The 14,745-nt window shown below is 39.7% G+C and overlaps 2 protein-coding genes and 1 long non-coding RNA gene across 3 annotated transcripts; 2 read left to right on the top strand and 1 right to left on the bottom strand.

Moving 5' to 3' along the window:
* The first annotated feature begins 366 nt into the window (after positions 1 to 366).
* dap3 (death associated protein 3) lies at positions 367 to 5,524 on the top strand. The gene is made up of 13 exons (XM_010786658.1): positions 367 to 537; positions 719 to 760; positions 1,559 to 1,672; positions 1,822 to 1,923; positions 2,035 to 2,143; positions 2,244 to 2,336; positions 2,438 to 2,568; positions 3,194 to 3,274; positions 3,935 to 4,099; positions 4,199 to 4,258; positions 4,353 to 4,442; positions 4,946 to 5,063; positions 5,159 to 5,524. Exons 2-13 carry the CDS (start codon positions 722 to 724, stop codon positions 5,242 to 5,244), a joined length of 1,188 nt encoding a protein of 395 aa, XP_010784960.1. The 5' UTR covers positions 367 to 537; positions 719 to 721; the 3' UTR covers positions 5,245 to 5,524.
* Positions 5,525 to 6,140: 616 nt separating this feature from the next.
* gba1 (glucosylceramidase beta 1) lies at positions 6,141 to 12,532 on the top strand. The gene is made up of 12 exons (XM_010786657.1): positions 6,141 to 6,284; positions 6,439 to 6,510; positions 6,637 to 6,828; positions 7,353 to 7,499; positions 8,193 to 8,326; positions 8,982 to 9,154; positions 9,249 to 9,338; positions 9,419 to 9,566; positions 10,121 to 10,345; positions 10,743 to 10,906; positions 11,014 to 11,130; positions 11,212 to 12,532. The coding sequence occupies exons 2-12, from the start codon at positions 6,444 to 6,446 to the stop codon at positions 11,315 to 11,317; spliced, it is 1,563 nt and encodes a 520-aa protein (XP_010784959.1). The 5' UTR covers positions 6,141 to 6,284; positions 6,439 to 6,443; the 3' UTR covers positions 11,318 to 12,532.
* Positions 11,841 to 13,846, bottom strand: LOC104958845 (uncharacterized). The gene is made up of 2 exons (XR_799798.1): positions 13,690 to 13,846; positions 11,841 to 13,001 (listed from the first exon to the last, which is right to left on the bottom strand). It is a non-coding gene; the product is annotated as an uncharacterized lncRNA (long non-coding RNA).
* Between the last annotated feature and the right edge of the window lie 899 nt (positions 13,847 to 14,745).

The following is a 14,745-nucleotide window of genomic DNA, read 5'->3' on the forward strand; positions in this document are numbered from 1 at the left end:
TACAATAAAAGTACATTGAAATAACATTTAAAAAAAACATAATTTGGATAAATAAACTTAAAAGCAATCTAAATAAAAAAAAACTTGAAAAGAATCTCAGCATCATTTAGTGCTAATAAGAGTCTTTATAATATTTTAATTCACAAAACAATCCAGTAAAATGGGGGGGATAGCTGATGGTATTCTGGATTTATATTTGTAAATGTTACTTTATATAAATAATACGTATGTGCTATTTTTTTTCATATTCAAGAGATATATAATGATGACATTTTAATGTGTCAAACTGACAAACTCCATTTTCCTCAGTTGTTGTCGCCTGGCTCGCAGCGTCTTATTGGCTAAAAATAATTGTGATGGCGTGACGTCACTTCCTGCTGTGAGCTGCATGATGGCGGTGCCCATGACAGATCTGGCACATTGACTTTAACTGGAGGTGTGCAGTTTACCCTCTCTTTAAAACACTCCAGCGACATTTATCAGTAGATGAGCTAAACCGAAATCCTCGTCAGTGAATGTTGTAGAACTCAACAGCAGGTAAAGTTGCGCTTTAAATAACTCCTAGCATTGCTAATGTTTCCTGATAGGTTCCACAGCTAAGTTAGCTGTTAGCTTAGTGTTTACGCAAGGTTAGAGGACACTGTCTTATGCAAACTGTTGACTTCTTTGGCTCTCCCCTTTATCTTAACTTAAATGCATGTCGTCTTTCTTGTTTCAGATCATGGCTCTTCAAAGACTGTCCTTCAGACTACGGCAAGCGGTAAGCTCACTGTTAGCAGGAGGTTTAAGATAAAGGAGAAGATGCAGACAGGAGCTGGACAGTATATGATTCAAAATCATTTTTTGATTTATAGTTTTGACCTGGCTCAGCTGCTCTGTTTTATATATTGATGGTTGTGACGATTAACTGATCCATTACATAGATGTGTTCGTCTTTGGTAGGGTGCATTACTTGCTCTCATAAATGTATGAGAGCAAGAAGAATATAACTTACACACTCATCAATGAACTAGCACAACCATTGTTTTACCGATGTGGTTAAAAGAGCTATTCATGGGAATTATAGCTCACATAGTAAGTTTAACATGTCCTTAAAAAATTGATAACGAATATCTAGCTAACCAACATTTAGAACACACTTTGTCATCTGGCACATGTTTCTTCCAGAGCAGTACTTTTATGTCAAGAAAGCATCACCTGTGTGCTCTTCTATTTATTTACCATGATACTCTTGTATATTCCTGCAAATACTCCCAACATATCTAAGTCGGATCTACATGAATGTAGATCATAGCACATGTTTACACACAAGCCGTTTGACTTGGCTCACCTTTTGCTAAAGGTTCACCGTCGCTCTATTAAGGTGTTGTACTCTATCTTTAATTGGGCGGCTTCTGATATAATGAGTTTTGACACGTATCTATTAAATACCATGTATTCTGTTTGTATTATTTTTCTGTTTTCTCCTTTTTTAAATATTGTCCTGATGGCCCATGTGGGCAAGGCACCTGATGTAAAGCATTTTAATAAAAATATTTACTATATTAAATGTTTACAGGCAACACATGTTCGGTCCCTTCACACCAGTGGCTGTGGGCAGCAGCAGGCGGCTGAGGCTGTAGAGTCAGAACCTGAGCCGCTCTCAGTATTCAGAACACGAGAGAATGATCCGGTAAGCAGACCTGGTTTTACTCTTCAAAATACTTACCTGCAGGGGAATAGCAGCTAACCTGCTTGGATGAATCAGATTTGTTTGTAGCAGCAGTTGTCTGTACATTTGAACGACTTCAGTTGCCATGCTTACTGTCCTTCTCTTTCCAGGCATGTCATTCAGAGCAGCATATGGGACAGTATTACACACTGCCCTCCACAGACATCCGCACCCTGTTCCCTCACGGTCTCCCAGGGCGCTATCAACAACAGGTATGTGCTTGTGTCTGTGCATGCACATTATTTTTAAACTTACTATGTTTTTGTGACTTTATTTTTAAGATGTACTCTAAAGAGAAATTGTCATGCATTTTTTTTTTTTAGCTAAAGACGTTCAATGAAGCCTGTATGATGGTGAGGAAGCCTTCTCTCGAGGTCATCTCTTACCTGAAGAAAACAGACTTCAGCAAACCTTCGCTGCGATATTTATTCTGTATCCTTTACAACACAACCTCCCACTCACTCAGATAATCATGCTCTTCTTCTCTTGATATTCTGATTAACCTGTTGTTAACCTTAATCAAGTTGTTCAGATGGGTTGAATGGCACTGGGAAGACAATGTCTCTCTGTCACACAGTCCATTACTGCTACACACAGGGATGGCTGGTGCTGCATGTTCCTGATGGTAAGAATAACACAAACACATACTAGTGGATCAACTGCTGCCTCTGTACAGAAAGTATCAACATTGACTCTTCTATGTCTTCTGTGTTTTTTCTAATACAGCTCACATCTGGATGAAGAACTGTAAGGAGCTGATGCCTTCATCCTATAACGACACTCGCTTTGATCAGCCTTTGCAGGCCTCTGACTGGTTACGCAACTTCAGAATCACAAACGAGCCCTTCCTCTCAAAGGCAATTATTTTCTGTGCTTTAGTAAACTTCAGTCATTAGGTACTATTTATACAGGCTGCAATTTTACAATACGAACTTGATGACTGAGAGTATACATAGTCAAAATGAAGGCTTGTAAGTATAACACAATGTGTCACAAAACCAAGCATGTAGGCATTTATAAGCTTTAAATGAGCCGTGACTGCATCTCACAGCAGTTTAGGTCACATGCTGATACACATAAGGCCATTAAACCTAAGCTTTATGACACCACCTGCATTTACCCACATGTACTGCTGTAAAAGCACTGTGTCTTTGCGTGGAGCAGGAGCAATATAACAGCATGATATGTTAGAGGTTTATTATTGGTGGAGAACATTTTATACTTTAATGTATTGGGATGGAGGATGTTAGGTACTTAAGTTTTCTTTACAGTGTCAAAATGAATATCAATAAAGAAGTTCTATGTAGTTTCCTACATTGATTATGGTTGGGTTGTAATATAAATTAATGTATTTGGCATCATGGAACAAACTAAAAGATTGCTAGCTTTATGTGAAAAAAACATCAAAGCCCTGGTTCACGAAGTAAAATGAGGAGCTAGCCCATGCACGCATATTCAATAAAACTGTTTCTTTTGTCCCAGATAAAGACAAAGCAGCGCTATGTGTGGACAAAGAGAGAGTCTACTGAGGAGGGGAGTTTACTAGGACAGCTGGTGGATCAGGTGGGCTTCCTCACACATTTCTTTGGCTCTAAATATTGTTTTTGTGTTCATTTGAAATGTGATTTATCTTACTCTGAGACATTTTCATCAGTTTGTTGTATTTTCTGTCTGTTACCTATTCTTCCCTACTTATGCCCTACCAATTTCCCCACATGGGTCATTAAAATGTCATCTCTCACATTGCCTGTGCTTAGCGGTAATCAATAGCCAATGAACTGAGCATGGAGATGGATCAGCACAATATCTTTGGACCATAGTCACTGACAAAGGCAGAAAAAAGCAGTAGATTTATGTTCAGCTTGTGAATTTTTAAACATCTTCCAATCACTTGCTCTCTACTTCTCCTCCCTAATAAGGAAACAATGAGACATTGGTGCTGTCCTAATTTGTCTGTCTTGTCACAAAAAATGAATGTTTGGTCTCTGTTGTAGGCTGTAAATAGATCTGATATTAATAGCCATCCTCCTGACAGCAAAAAGTTCAGTTGTGTTATGTTAGTAACTGCTTTATGTATATCATACAACTATTTGTACCCATGCAGTAGTACTATTCAAGATCTGTAAACATGCTTTGATGTGTCGCCTTGGTGTAGTGGGCCCTTTAGTTGCTTTCAAGAAAATTTCATCAGGGGTCTGATGGTATATCTTTTTTATGCTGTAGGGCATATCTCGTGTGAAGAGCAGCAGTGACGTGGTGGGGGCGGTGTTGAAGGAGCTGAGGCTGCAGAGCGGGCAGCCGGAGTCAGACTTCCGCATGGCCGTGGCTGTGGACGGTGTGAACGGCCTGTGGGGAAGGTCCACCATCAAGAAGAAGGATAAGAGTCCAGTAAGGAAACACAAGAACAATCCTGTCACACCTCATATTTGTCTTTTTTCAGTTTGGACTGATTAGAGGTGTTGCCTGTTCTCTTTTCACCATCATCAGGTGGAATCAGACGAGCTGACTTTGGTTTACAACCTGAAGAAGCTGCTGACAAAGGACTGGGTGAGCAGAAAGCACTAAAGAGTTGCATAAGAAAAAGATATTGTGTTTGTATTAGTATTTTGTTCCCAGTTGACATATACTCTCTTTGTCTCAGACTGGAGGCGCCATCATCACCACTCTGTCTCAGACGGGGTCTCTCTACACTTCGAGATTTGACTACTTGCCTCAAGAGCTGCTGGGAGAGGTCAGAGAACATTTTTATGTACTTTGCTTAGCTCTTGTCCTCACGCTCTGACAGCAGATGAGTCTTACTTCTTTCTGGTCGTTTGTCGGGTAAATATCAAACCTGGCCTTTTGACTGCTTCACTCCTCAGAACTGGTGTGCTAAAGTCGTTTTAAGATTTAGGATTTAAATAAATTGATGCACACTGCAGACAACTGGACACCAATTAAACTGTGTATCATAGAAGGGTCATATAACAATCTTGCCACTTCACCCAAATAGAACATAATGTGATGTTATAATTGCATAATATTAATTAATTTAGCCTTTATTTCTTGACAAATGATCAAAAACTTATATTAAAATAGTTTCAAGATGCAATTATCTGCTAATACTCGACTTTGATTATATAATGATAAATGTGTTCAAAGTTGTTGATTTATTGCATCTAAAAAGTGATATTTTCTGATAATGTTAGAGATTGATGTTCTGGATGTTGACTCCCTGTGTGTTTTGCTCTTCAGAGAGGGTTTGACAGCATGGACCCGTTCCTCCCGGTGTCGGTGCCCAACTACAGCGAGAAGGAGTTTGAGAGCTGTTACCTCTACTGGATGGACCGCCAGTGGCTGCAGCATCCACAGAGTGAGTGATCCTACTGTGGATGTTTATCTTCATATGAAAATATGTTTATGTGATGATGTTTATTAACTCTAAATGATGTTCTTCCCCCTCTTCAGGTCGAACAGAGGAAGGAAAGAAAGAAATCATCTTTCTGTGCAACAGAAATCCATCAATGATGGACAGAATTTGTGCCTCACTATAAAGACCTGAATCCCTCTCTCACACACAAATAACTATCTCACACACACACACACACACACACACACACACACACACACACACACACACACACACACACACACACACACACACACACACACACACACACACACACACACACACACACACACACACACACACACACACACACACACACACACACACACACACACAATATAAATCACAAGCATACACACACACAAATATAAATCACAAGCATACACACACACAAATATCACACCCATCAATACCAGTGTCGTGAATACATGAATATACAAATGTCCGTGTCCATAATATCTATAAAATATGATGCATGTGTGTTTCTTTGATAATAAAATGTTGAATAATATAAAAAAGTACTTTGCTTGTTTAATTAAAGGAAGTTGGATAATAATTTGGCATCAGTTTAAAAAAAACTGTAAATTCAAAATGCGGTCTTAATTTTCTATTACCTCAGTTTTTAGTGTTCGGACATCTGATAGATGCCATGGAAAATATTAGGTCTAGGACTATGGATTTGAAAAGCCTCCTTTATTAATGAAAATTTTTAAATCTGCCACCTAGTTATAACAATTTCTTTTTGTTGAGTTGGGAAGCTAGGAGGGAAATTAGTGCAGAAATACTTGTAAACCCATATTTTCAAACGTACAATGTTTTACTTTGACAAAGCTATTGCAATACGAATAAATAGGTTGTATAATATACTTAAATATACACGAAATAGCATACGTAATGTCTTTGCTAACTTCTTCTTAAAAAGTCAGCTGCAGTCAAACTGATTAACTCCTTTAGCCTAGTTTATGGTACAGCGTCACCTGGCGGCTGTCTACATTACTGCGAGGTTGGTCACGTGGTATTTAAAAAGTCACATGACTGGCCAGAAGTCCCGTTTGAAGCCAAAACACAGGGGGCTGAGGAAACGCTGGTATGGCAGATTGGACAAAGTTAAGGTGACAGTCGAGGGTGAATACTTTCTAAATTAACCAGCGGGACATGCCAGAGTTTCTGTCTGCTTCCTCTGAGGTGAGATAATGTTCTCTGAATGACATGACGATAAAATGTGTGTGTCAGCTAAATGAATAGAGCCGTTGGGTCTTTGTTAACCTGTATTTAACAATTCAGGTGCTGACTTTGTATGATTTCTACCTGGCAACACTGAAACATTATTTATTTGCAGGTAAAATGGCGTTGTCTTCATCAGTACTTTTGGTTCTTGTTTTCCTCACAACTGAAGTGACCCTCTCTACAGGTAACATAGAACAAGTTGCAATTGCCCAAATGTGTGTGTCCTCTTTTGTTGCTTTAAGGGAAACATGTCTTTTGTGCATCAATTCAGACAGAAAATCCTGTATCTATGACTTATTTCCCCATCCAGGAAGCAATGAATGTGTTGCCAGAAACTTTGGCCATGACTCTGTGGTGTGTGAGTGCAATTCCACCCACTGTGACAGTGTGGGGTCTGTCACCCTGCATCCTCTGGGACAGTTCTCCTCCTACCTGAGCAGCAGGGCCGGCAGCAGACTGGAGGCATGCGGGGGGGCGGTCCAGGGGAACAGCACCGGGGCAGGTGAGAGACGGGGAGTCTGTGAAGTTGTAGCTACAGCTGCAAAGATGTATTAATTCAATGTTTAGTTGTCATCTATTAAATCAAACACCAACTATTTTGAGAATAGATTAATCTGTACATTTCTCCCATTTTAGCTTCTTACATTATATTTGACTTCCTGGTTCCTGATCTAAACTATGACGGGAAACTAAATATAGTTGTTTAGTGAACAAAACATTCACTTGGGTAGGGCTGTTCTCTCTAAAAAAGATTTGTATTTGACTCACACTCATGAATTTGTCACTAAAATTAAAATGTTGTTTACCTGATAGCTGCTCAAAAGTGTCTCTGTCATAAGTCATTCAGCAGCTAAAGAGCTTTAAAAATGACTTATTGATTGAAGAAGTATTAGCTGACTAAGTCTTAAACAACCACTTGGACCACTTGTAACATTTTATAGACTAACAGGATTTAAAGATTTATCTAGAAGAAAATTCTAAGAATATTCCACAGTTACGATACAGAGCATCTTTCTTCTCTTTCAGGTCTCAGGTTGACCATCGTTCCCTACCAGAAGTACCAGAAGATCAGGGGGTTCGGTGGAGCCATGACGGACGCAGCAGCCATTAACATCCTGTCTCTCTCTGCCGGGGCACAGGACCAGCTGCTGCGCCAGTACTTCTCCCCTGAAGGTACACTCAGTAAAAGTCAAGTCAAAGTCAACTTTATTGTCAATCGTTCAGTTTGTGTGTACAGACAGAGAGATCGAAATACCCACAATTTCCCACAATCCCAAATATATATATAAAATATGTATATCCTATATATAACAACAGACACATTTATACATATGCACACATTAAGACATAAATAAAAGCACAACAATCAATATATACAAAATAACAGTCAATTTAATATCTTTGGGAAATGTACATTAGTGCAAGATTGTCCATAGCAGCGTAAAAAGACTCCTAGAAATGACCACTTTTTATGCAAAAGTAGGGATATTGATATTCTAAACCAATTATTAGTATACTGCTTATAAGTGAAAACTAGTAGAGCGACAACGATAAGACGACAAATTGTTTTTAATATATTATTATTATTGTATTTTTTAATTTGAACTGATTGATTAGTACTTATCCAGAAAAATAATCCAGTGAATAGACATTGTAAAAGAACCAAAAGCAACAAACACATGTTAGCAATACAATTATATTCTGTATGATCAACTGGTTTTATTGATTATGTCAACAATGCAAGAAGGGAAAAGTACAAGTGTAGTGAAAAAACCCAGATACATCTCATAACAATCCGAGGGTCACTAGGGATGGTGCTGAATGATAATGCAGCCTTTAGTCATTTTGATGCTGTGTGTCTGGCAGGTATTGGTTACAGCGTGGTGCGTGTCCCCATGGCCAGCTGTGACTTCTCCACCCGTCTGTACACGTATGCCGACACACCTGGAGACTACAACCTAGACAACTTCACGCTGGCCCCCGAGGACATCAAAATGAAGGTCAATATAATCTCCTACTCTCACATACCTTCAATCCATAACTCTATGCTGCCTACACAGTGTGAGAAATTAGGGATTTCCAGCTCTTGATAAGTATAGGAAAAAAAATGAGAAAAAATACATTGTTGTGTTTTATTCAGACTATTGTTATTATAAATTATTTATGTTTTCTAAAAAATAAATTCAAATGTACATTAGTGAATTGATCATACAAGCAGAGTGTTTACCATGGCTATTGGACCTGCTTTCTACATTTTGTGTGAAAGGCACTCTTTTAAAATATAATTTCTAATTAATATTGAAAATGTCTCCAATGTATTTGTTTAACAGTGTTTAAAGTCTGTTTTACTCCATCTCCAAAAACCAATAAAGCAAAATCAATTGATGTCCATTAAATGCCATGCTTTAAACATGTCTGGGTTTGTTGTTAACAGATTTGTATGAGCTACAGTACCTACAGTACCTAACCACCTTCTCCTGGAAATAGCATACATAGTCATAATGTGATGTACATATAGATAATTGGATTGATATTAACATGCTAAACATCTAGCGAGTTTTTTTTGTCAGGAATTCATGAAATGTGAGTCGGGAAAAGTTTGGAATTTAGAATTTGAAAATGAGTAGGAATCCCTCCTCCTCTTCCTCCTCTCAGATCCCTCTCCTGCAGCGGGCTCAGGCCTTGTCTCCTGTCCCTCTGTCTCTGCTGGCCAGTGCCTGGAGCGCCCCCGCCTGGATGAAAACTAACGGGGCCCTCATAGGAAAAGGCTCTCTGAAGGGCCAGCCTGGGGGCAAGGAGCACAAATCCTGGGCCCTGTACTATATCAGGTGACATGTTGGGCTTTACCTTAATGCAACATCACATGTTTGTAATGCTTCATCCAAGGGGAACTTATTCTGTCACTTTTTTCTTCCCTCTCAGGTTCCTGGAGGAATATGCTAAATATAACTTGACCTTTTGGGCTTTGACCACAGGGAATGAGCCCTCTGCAGGACACATAACAAACTACAGGTCTCTCTTCACATAATATTACACAGAATTATCATCACTCCTAGATTTCACAACGGACTAAGAAGTATCGTATCTTGCAGTTTCCAGGCTCTGGGCTTCACTCCTGAGGAGCAGAGGGACTGGGTGGCTCTGGACCTGGGCCCTGCCCTTCACACCTCCTCATACCCACACACACACGTCCTCATCCTGGATGACAACCGCCTGCTGCTGCCTCACTGGGCTAAAGTGGTGAGTCCAAGGACGAAGAGGAAGTTGGCAAAGTTATAATAAAGTTTGTTGTACCTGAGGCTACTCTGGCGCTGCAGGAAGGAAATTAGGAATTGTATCATAAATCAGAATAAGACAAGAAAATGGCTTAATCATTACGACTGGATAACTTAAGATATGATGCAATATAAAGTTAACCCAATTTAAAACGATTTGAAGATCATAAAAAAATCTAACACATAATTGAAGTTCATTTAAGTTTCTGGTAAAATGAACCCTTGCCTATTGTGAGACCATGCGCTTCTTAGCTACTGTAGCACTCAGAATAAAAGAAGTGCTTGCTAAGGTCAGATGGTGATGACTATAAGTCCATAAATAAGGGCCTTTTGTCCATAATTTTGCACCAGACTTACTTTTCGTTCGTAGATGTAGATGCAGGCCAGAGAAAATATCGCTATTGTAAGTGAATACCGTAGAACCCCCCCTTCCCCTTTTGAGCAAGCTTAGTAATGCTTCATGACTACCTCTGCATTTTATGTGGAAACTCACTTATTTTTCTCCCCTCGTCCCTCCAGGTCCTAAGTGACATTCACGCAGGAAAGTACGTTCACGGCGTTGCGGTCCACTGGTACCTGGACAGCCTGGTCCCAGCAGAGATCAGCCTGGGAGTCACACACCATCTCTTCCCAGAGTATTACCTGTTTGGCACCGAGGCCTGCTCTGGTTTCAGCCCACTAGACAGAGGGGTGAAGCTGGGCGGCTGGGACAGGGCTGAACACTACGCACGGGACATTATAGAGGTGAGGCCTGCTTATATCTTTGCATGAGACAGTGTGATGGATTTAAAATAAAAAAAAGATGTGAGGTGATCCTGAAAGGTGAATCCCCTCCCTGGATGCTGCAGTGCAGGTTTACACTCTTCAGAAACGGCCTGCGAGCTGGGACTGGTGTTTTGTTTCTCCTTTCTTCACTCTCCCTCTAATGAAATAGGACTCCCTCCATTTTGCATGAGTGCTTTCAGATCTAGACATCTTGAGAATCAGGAGGGATTTGTTTATGTAGATTTGCTGTCTTTGTGACATTCAAACAAAACACCAGGCACCAGTCCAGGTGATTCATTAAAACAAAACACCGCCTCTTAATACAAAGTTAAAGCCCAGACTAGATGCTTAACTGTGGGTGTTTTCTCTGCGGCAGGACTTAAATCATTATGTGGTGGGTTGGACTGACTGGAACCTGGCGTTGGATCAGACTGGTGGGCCAAACTGGGTTAAAAACTTTGTGGACAGCCCTGTTATAGTGGACGCAAAGCGGGATGTGTTCTACAAGCAGCCACACTTCTACAGCATCGCCCACTTCAGGTAAACAACGTCATCTTTGTTCATATAACAGGAACAGCATTTTCATGTCTTCCAATATTTCAAGGAGACGGTCAAATGAAATCTAACCAAATCACATTATTACACAGTAAGTTCCTGTTGGAGGGGTCTCAGAGAGTGGGTGTGTTGGCCAATCAGCACACAGATCTGGAATACACTGCCTTCATCAGACCAGACGGCTCAGTGGTGCTCATCGTTCTCAACAGGTAAGTCAAATGTGTGTTGGTGTAAAATATGGAAGAAAGGAAATTGAATGAAAAAGGAAATTGTGTGTTTGGGTTTTGTAGGTCATCGACCGTGATCCATTTTGAAGTCTGGGATCCCGCTGTGGGTTACATCTCCTCCACAGTACCGGACCATTCATTGATCACTCTTGCCTGGAATACACAATAATCCTTAATACAAGTTCACATACATTTGTTCCTACTCAAAAACAAATGTCTCTATTCATATGTCAAAATGCCGCAATGTTGGATTCTCTCTCACACACCGTTTCTAATTAATTGGTTGCAAGATTGATTTATTATCTGCTGTACTTCAGTGCACAGTTTTGGCGATTTCTCTTAAATTAACGTCAGCAAACTTGAGTATTTTCAACTAATTTGACTTTTATTCCAAAGCCAAAAATGCTTTTTTCTGCACTGACTCCTATCAGGAATGATCTTAGAAAGTACTGAATGTATGTATTGGTTCTCCAGGATGACCTGTGTTGAAGCTGGTGCCTTGATCGGCAGCTTTAAAATGGTTTAAGTGTCCTTACAATATCTAAAGAAAGAATATAAATGATGTACAGAAATTGTAAATGCTGATTGTAAATGCTTCATGCTTTTGCTATTTAATCTTTAAATAAAGTGCATTTGTCTTAAAATATAAGTTTTAAGTATCTTTGGGCGCGGAGGAAAAATCGAACCAGGAATCTTTTTGGTCAATTTATTAATACATCATAGACATTTTTCATATATATAATATACAGTTCGATAACCAGGTATTTCACATTTGTGTCTCCATTTTTTTTTCCTTTTGCAAACCATAACTTGGACTAAAATTATTTACATCAAAAAAAGTGATAAAAAAAAATTGAAACAAAAGACAGAGGAATAAAACAGAGGGATGCCATTTGTTTATAATATATACACTCGGAGGAGAATGTTTCAATCCTAATCATTCAATAAAGGGCGGTTTTCATTCCCTTACAGGTATGGTGTTTGATGTGTTCCCAGAAAGCTGTGACTTTCATTTGAAGTCACAGCTTTATTTGAGGCCATTTTACAGCAGCGACTCAAACTGATGTCTATAAAATACTTTGTGTCCTGTTCTTAAAGTACGTTACAGAGGATGGACGCAATAACGTGGACCTCTTTAGAATAAACAATAGAACAAGAGTTAATCAGGTTCTTCCTGAGAAAATCTCAACAGGAATGCATCATTGATCTTAGACATAGGGTTTATTGCAGGACTACAGGTGTTATTAAGTCCAGACTCTGTAAATACAAAGAGTGAAGGTAAACCCTACAGTACTCCCGTATGCCGTCCAGGGCTCAGTTGCAGGACTTAGCTCATTTTCAGTAAAGAGGGCGTGGTATATGATATAAAGTATGGCATTTCCCCACAATAGTGTAACGCAGCAGTGCATTTTAAGAAAGATGGAAAAGGAGGTTGCTTGAGGGATGGAAGTAGAGAAGACATGGGCTTGATCATCACCATCAATCTAGGCTGGTTTCTTATGCGACAACAAAAAGAGTCTCCTTGACCTCGACCGACCGTTAAGACGTCTGTATGGAAATCTGTATACATGGTTGAGGAGAAAGGCATTCAAATAGAAAATAAAAGTACAAAAATCCGACTGAGATGATTATAACTGCAACGGAGATGAAAGGAGGCGAGTGAGAAGCGCTGTGTCTTCTCGTGTGGTGGATGTGGGCAAGGGGAACTAAGGGCTCAGACGGGTGGGGGGGTATCAGAAGGACCATCTCTCCTGTGTGCGGGGGTCCATAGACAGGGTGGGGGACTCTGATGGGGGCTGGCTGCTGCTGTCTTCTCCGTTCAAACTCTTCCTACACACTGGACATGTGTCATGCTGTGTGGCCACCGAACAGAAAGTACATGGCATTAGTTTTTGGCAGTTTATCAAGTGGACTCTTTATTTTAACAGACGCTCAGGCTGTTCTTTGACTTTAAATGGCAGGATTTTTCAGTCTGGTTTTGACGGTAAAAAACCCCAAGATTGTCAGTTTAGTTTCATATAAAGAGAAAAGCAGGAAGTCTTTTGGGATTTTTGTATGAACAATTACTTGAATGGCGATGTTTTTCTAACTGTTGACTAATAACTTTTTTTGTTGTGGCTCTGCCCACTCAAAAAACCCCTTGGCAAAATTCCCCACAGCTAATATTAGCAATGTCAGCTTGGGAAAAGAAATCCTGCATTTAGCGTTGTTCTTTATTGACTGCATACTTTACTTTGATATTAGTTAGTACAAGTAAAAAGGATGGCAATATTCTACATTTTCCTTTTCCACAAAGCTCATGAAAAGACAAACGATTGATCTGAATGACTATCGTAATACTTTTCCCTACAACTACTACTCCTATTTAGCCAGGGTCAGACACATCTTATTCCAACTTCCACTGTTTTTGAAAAACGATTAAGAACAATCAATGAGATAATTACAGCATGAGCGCAGTTATTATCTTGTATATTATATCCTTGTAAGGACCTATTTTATGAGTTTATAATACAAAGTTCCACCCTCTTTGTCATGACTCACCATTTCCAGCCACGGTACTATACAGTCTGAATGAAAGAAGTGGTTACAGGGTAGCTGTCTGACTGGCTCTCCCACTGCCAAGTCCTCTTTGCACACCGGACATTCCATACAGCAGTCTGCGGCAGAGGAGAGAGAAAGCATTTATAAATACCCCTGTGATTCCTAATAATAATAATAATAATAAATGTTATTTATATAGCACTTTTCCTGGTGCTCAAAGCGCTTTGCAAGCCAGTAAAGAAAAACAACAACAAAAGGGGAATAGGGGCGAGGGGTTGTAGGGTTAGGAGTTGAAGGCAAGAGTGAAATAAACATTAATTATCACTTGATGATACATCTGTTTAGGGGACAAACAACAGATTATTAGTTCTGCATCAAAAAGTGTATTAGCACTAAAACGTTTAAACTACCAAGCACGGTCTATCCTAATTACAGAAAAAACAGACATCAACAGACTTGAAGCATGGCTGCATAAATAAACCACACAGGTACAGGTGAGTGGTAAAATAGGGCAGCACATATAAGAAGAAATCAAATCGCTCAGATGGAGAGAATAGAATTGGATGTGAAAGGCCAGCAAGCAAAAATAGTAAATATGGAACAACGACCCTCCTTGTGTCCTGGAGGGAGGTCGTCTCTTTCCTCCTAGAGAAGAGAGGGTTCTGTCAGTTATAGAGAGTCCTTGTCGTCGCGAGTCAATCAGAAACCAAGAGGTGAAAAGATTGAACTCGAGGTGAGACAAAGAGAGAAGTTCAGGACTTTACGAAACATACGTCTGTTTACATAAGTCTGCTTAATAGATTCACGTGTGGAAAACACCTGATCGATAAACACTTATGTAACATAATTCATAACTAAAATTACCGTCAGACTAGGGAATTATCTATTTCCGATTCTCTTGTCCAGACAGTACAAAAATCAGCTAAAAATCTTAGACACGTCTTGTGAACCTATGTCGAACTCTTCCGTGAACACACATAAGCGACATCGGCGGATGGTCTCTTCTGTGTCTTTGACACAGAACAAACCCTGGTTTAACGGGTAAATGACTCTCAT

This window comes from Notothenia coriiceps, unplaced genomic scaffold (genome assembly GCF_000735185.1).
Source record: "Notothenia coriiceps isolate Sejong01 unplaced genomic scaffold, NC01 NC01_scaffold00029437, whole genome shotgun sequence".
In the NCBI taxonomy this organism is placed as follows: domain Eukaryota; kingdom Metazoa; phylum Chordata; class Actinopteri; order Perciformes; family Nototheniidae; genus Notothenia; species Notothenia coriiceps.

Coding starts and splice junctions, on each gene's coding strand:
- gba1 (XM_010786657.1), top strand. CDS start 6,444: ATGGCGTTGTCTTCATCAGTACTTTTGGTTCTTGTTTTCCTCACAACT. Junction 8,327..8,981: donor CCGAGGACATCAAAATGAAG/GTCAATATAATC, acceptor TCCTCCTCTCAG/ATCCCTCTCCTGCAGCGGGC. Junction 9,155..9,248: donor TGGGCCCTGTACTATATCAG/GTGACATGTTGG, acceptor CTTCCCTCTCAG/GTTCCTGGAGGAATATGCTA.
- dap3 (XM_010786658.1), top strand. CDS start 722: ATGGCTCTTCAAAGACTGTCCTTCAGACTACGGCAAGCG. Junction 4,100..4,198: donor AGAAGAAGGATAAGAGTCCA/GTAAGGAAACAC, acceptor CACCATCATCAG/GTGGAATCAGACGAGCTGAC. Junction 4,259..4,352: donor AGCTGCTGACAAAGGACTGG/GTGAGCAGAAAG, acceptor TCTTTGTCTCAG/ACTGGAGGCGCCATCATCAC.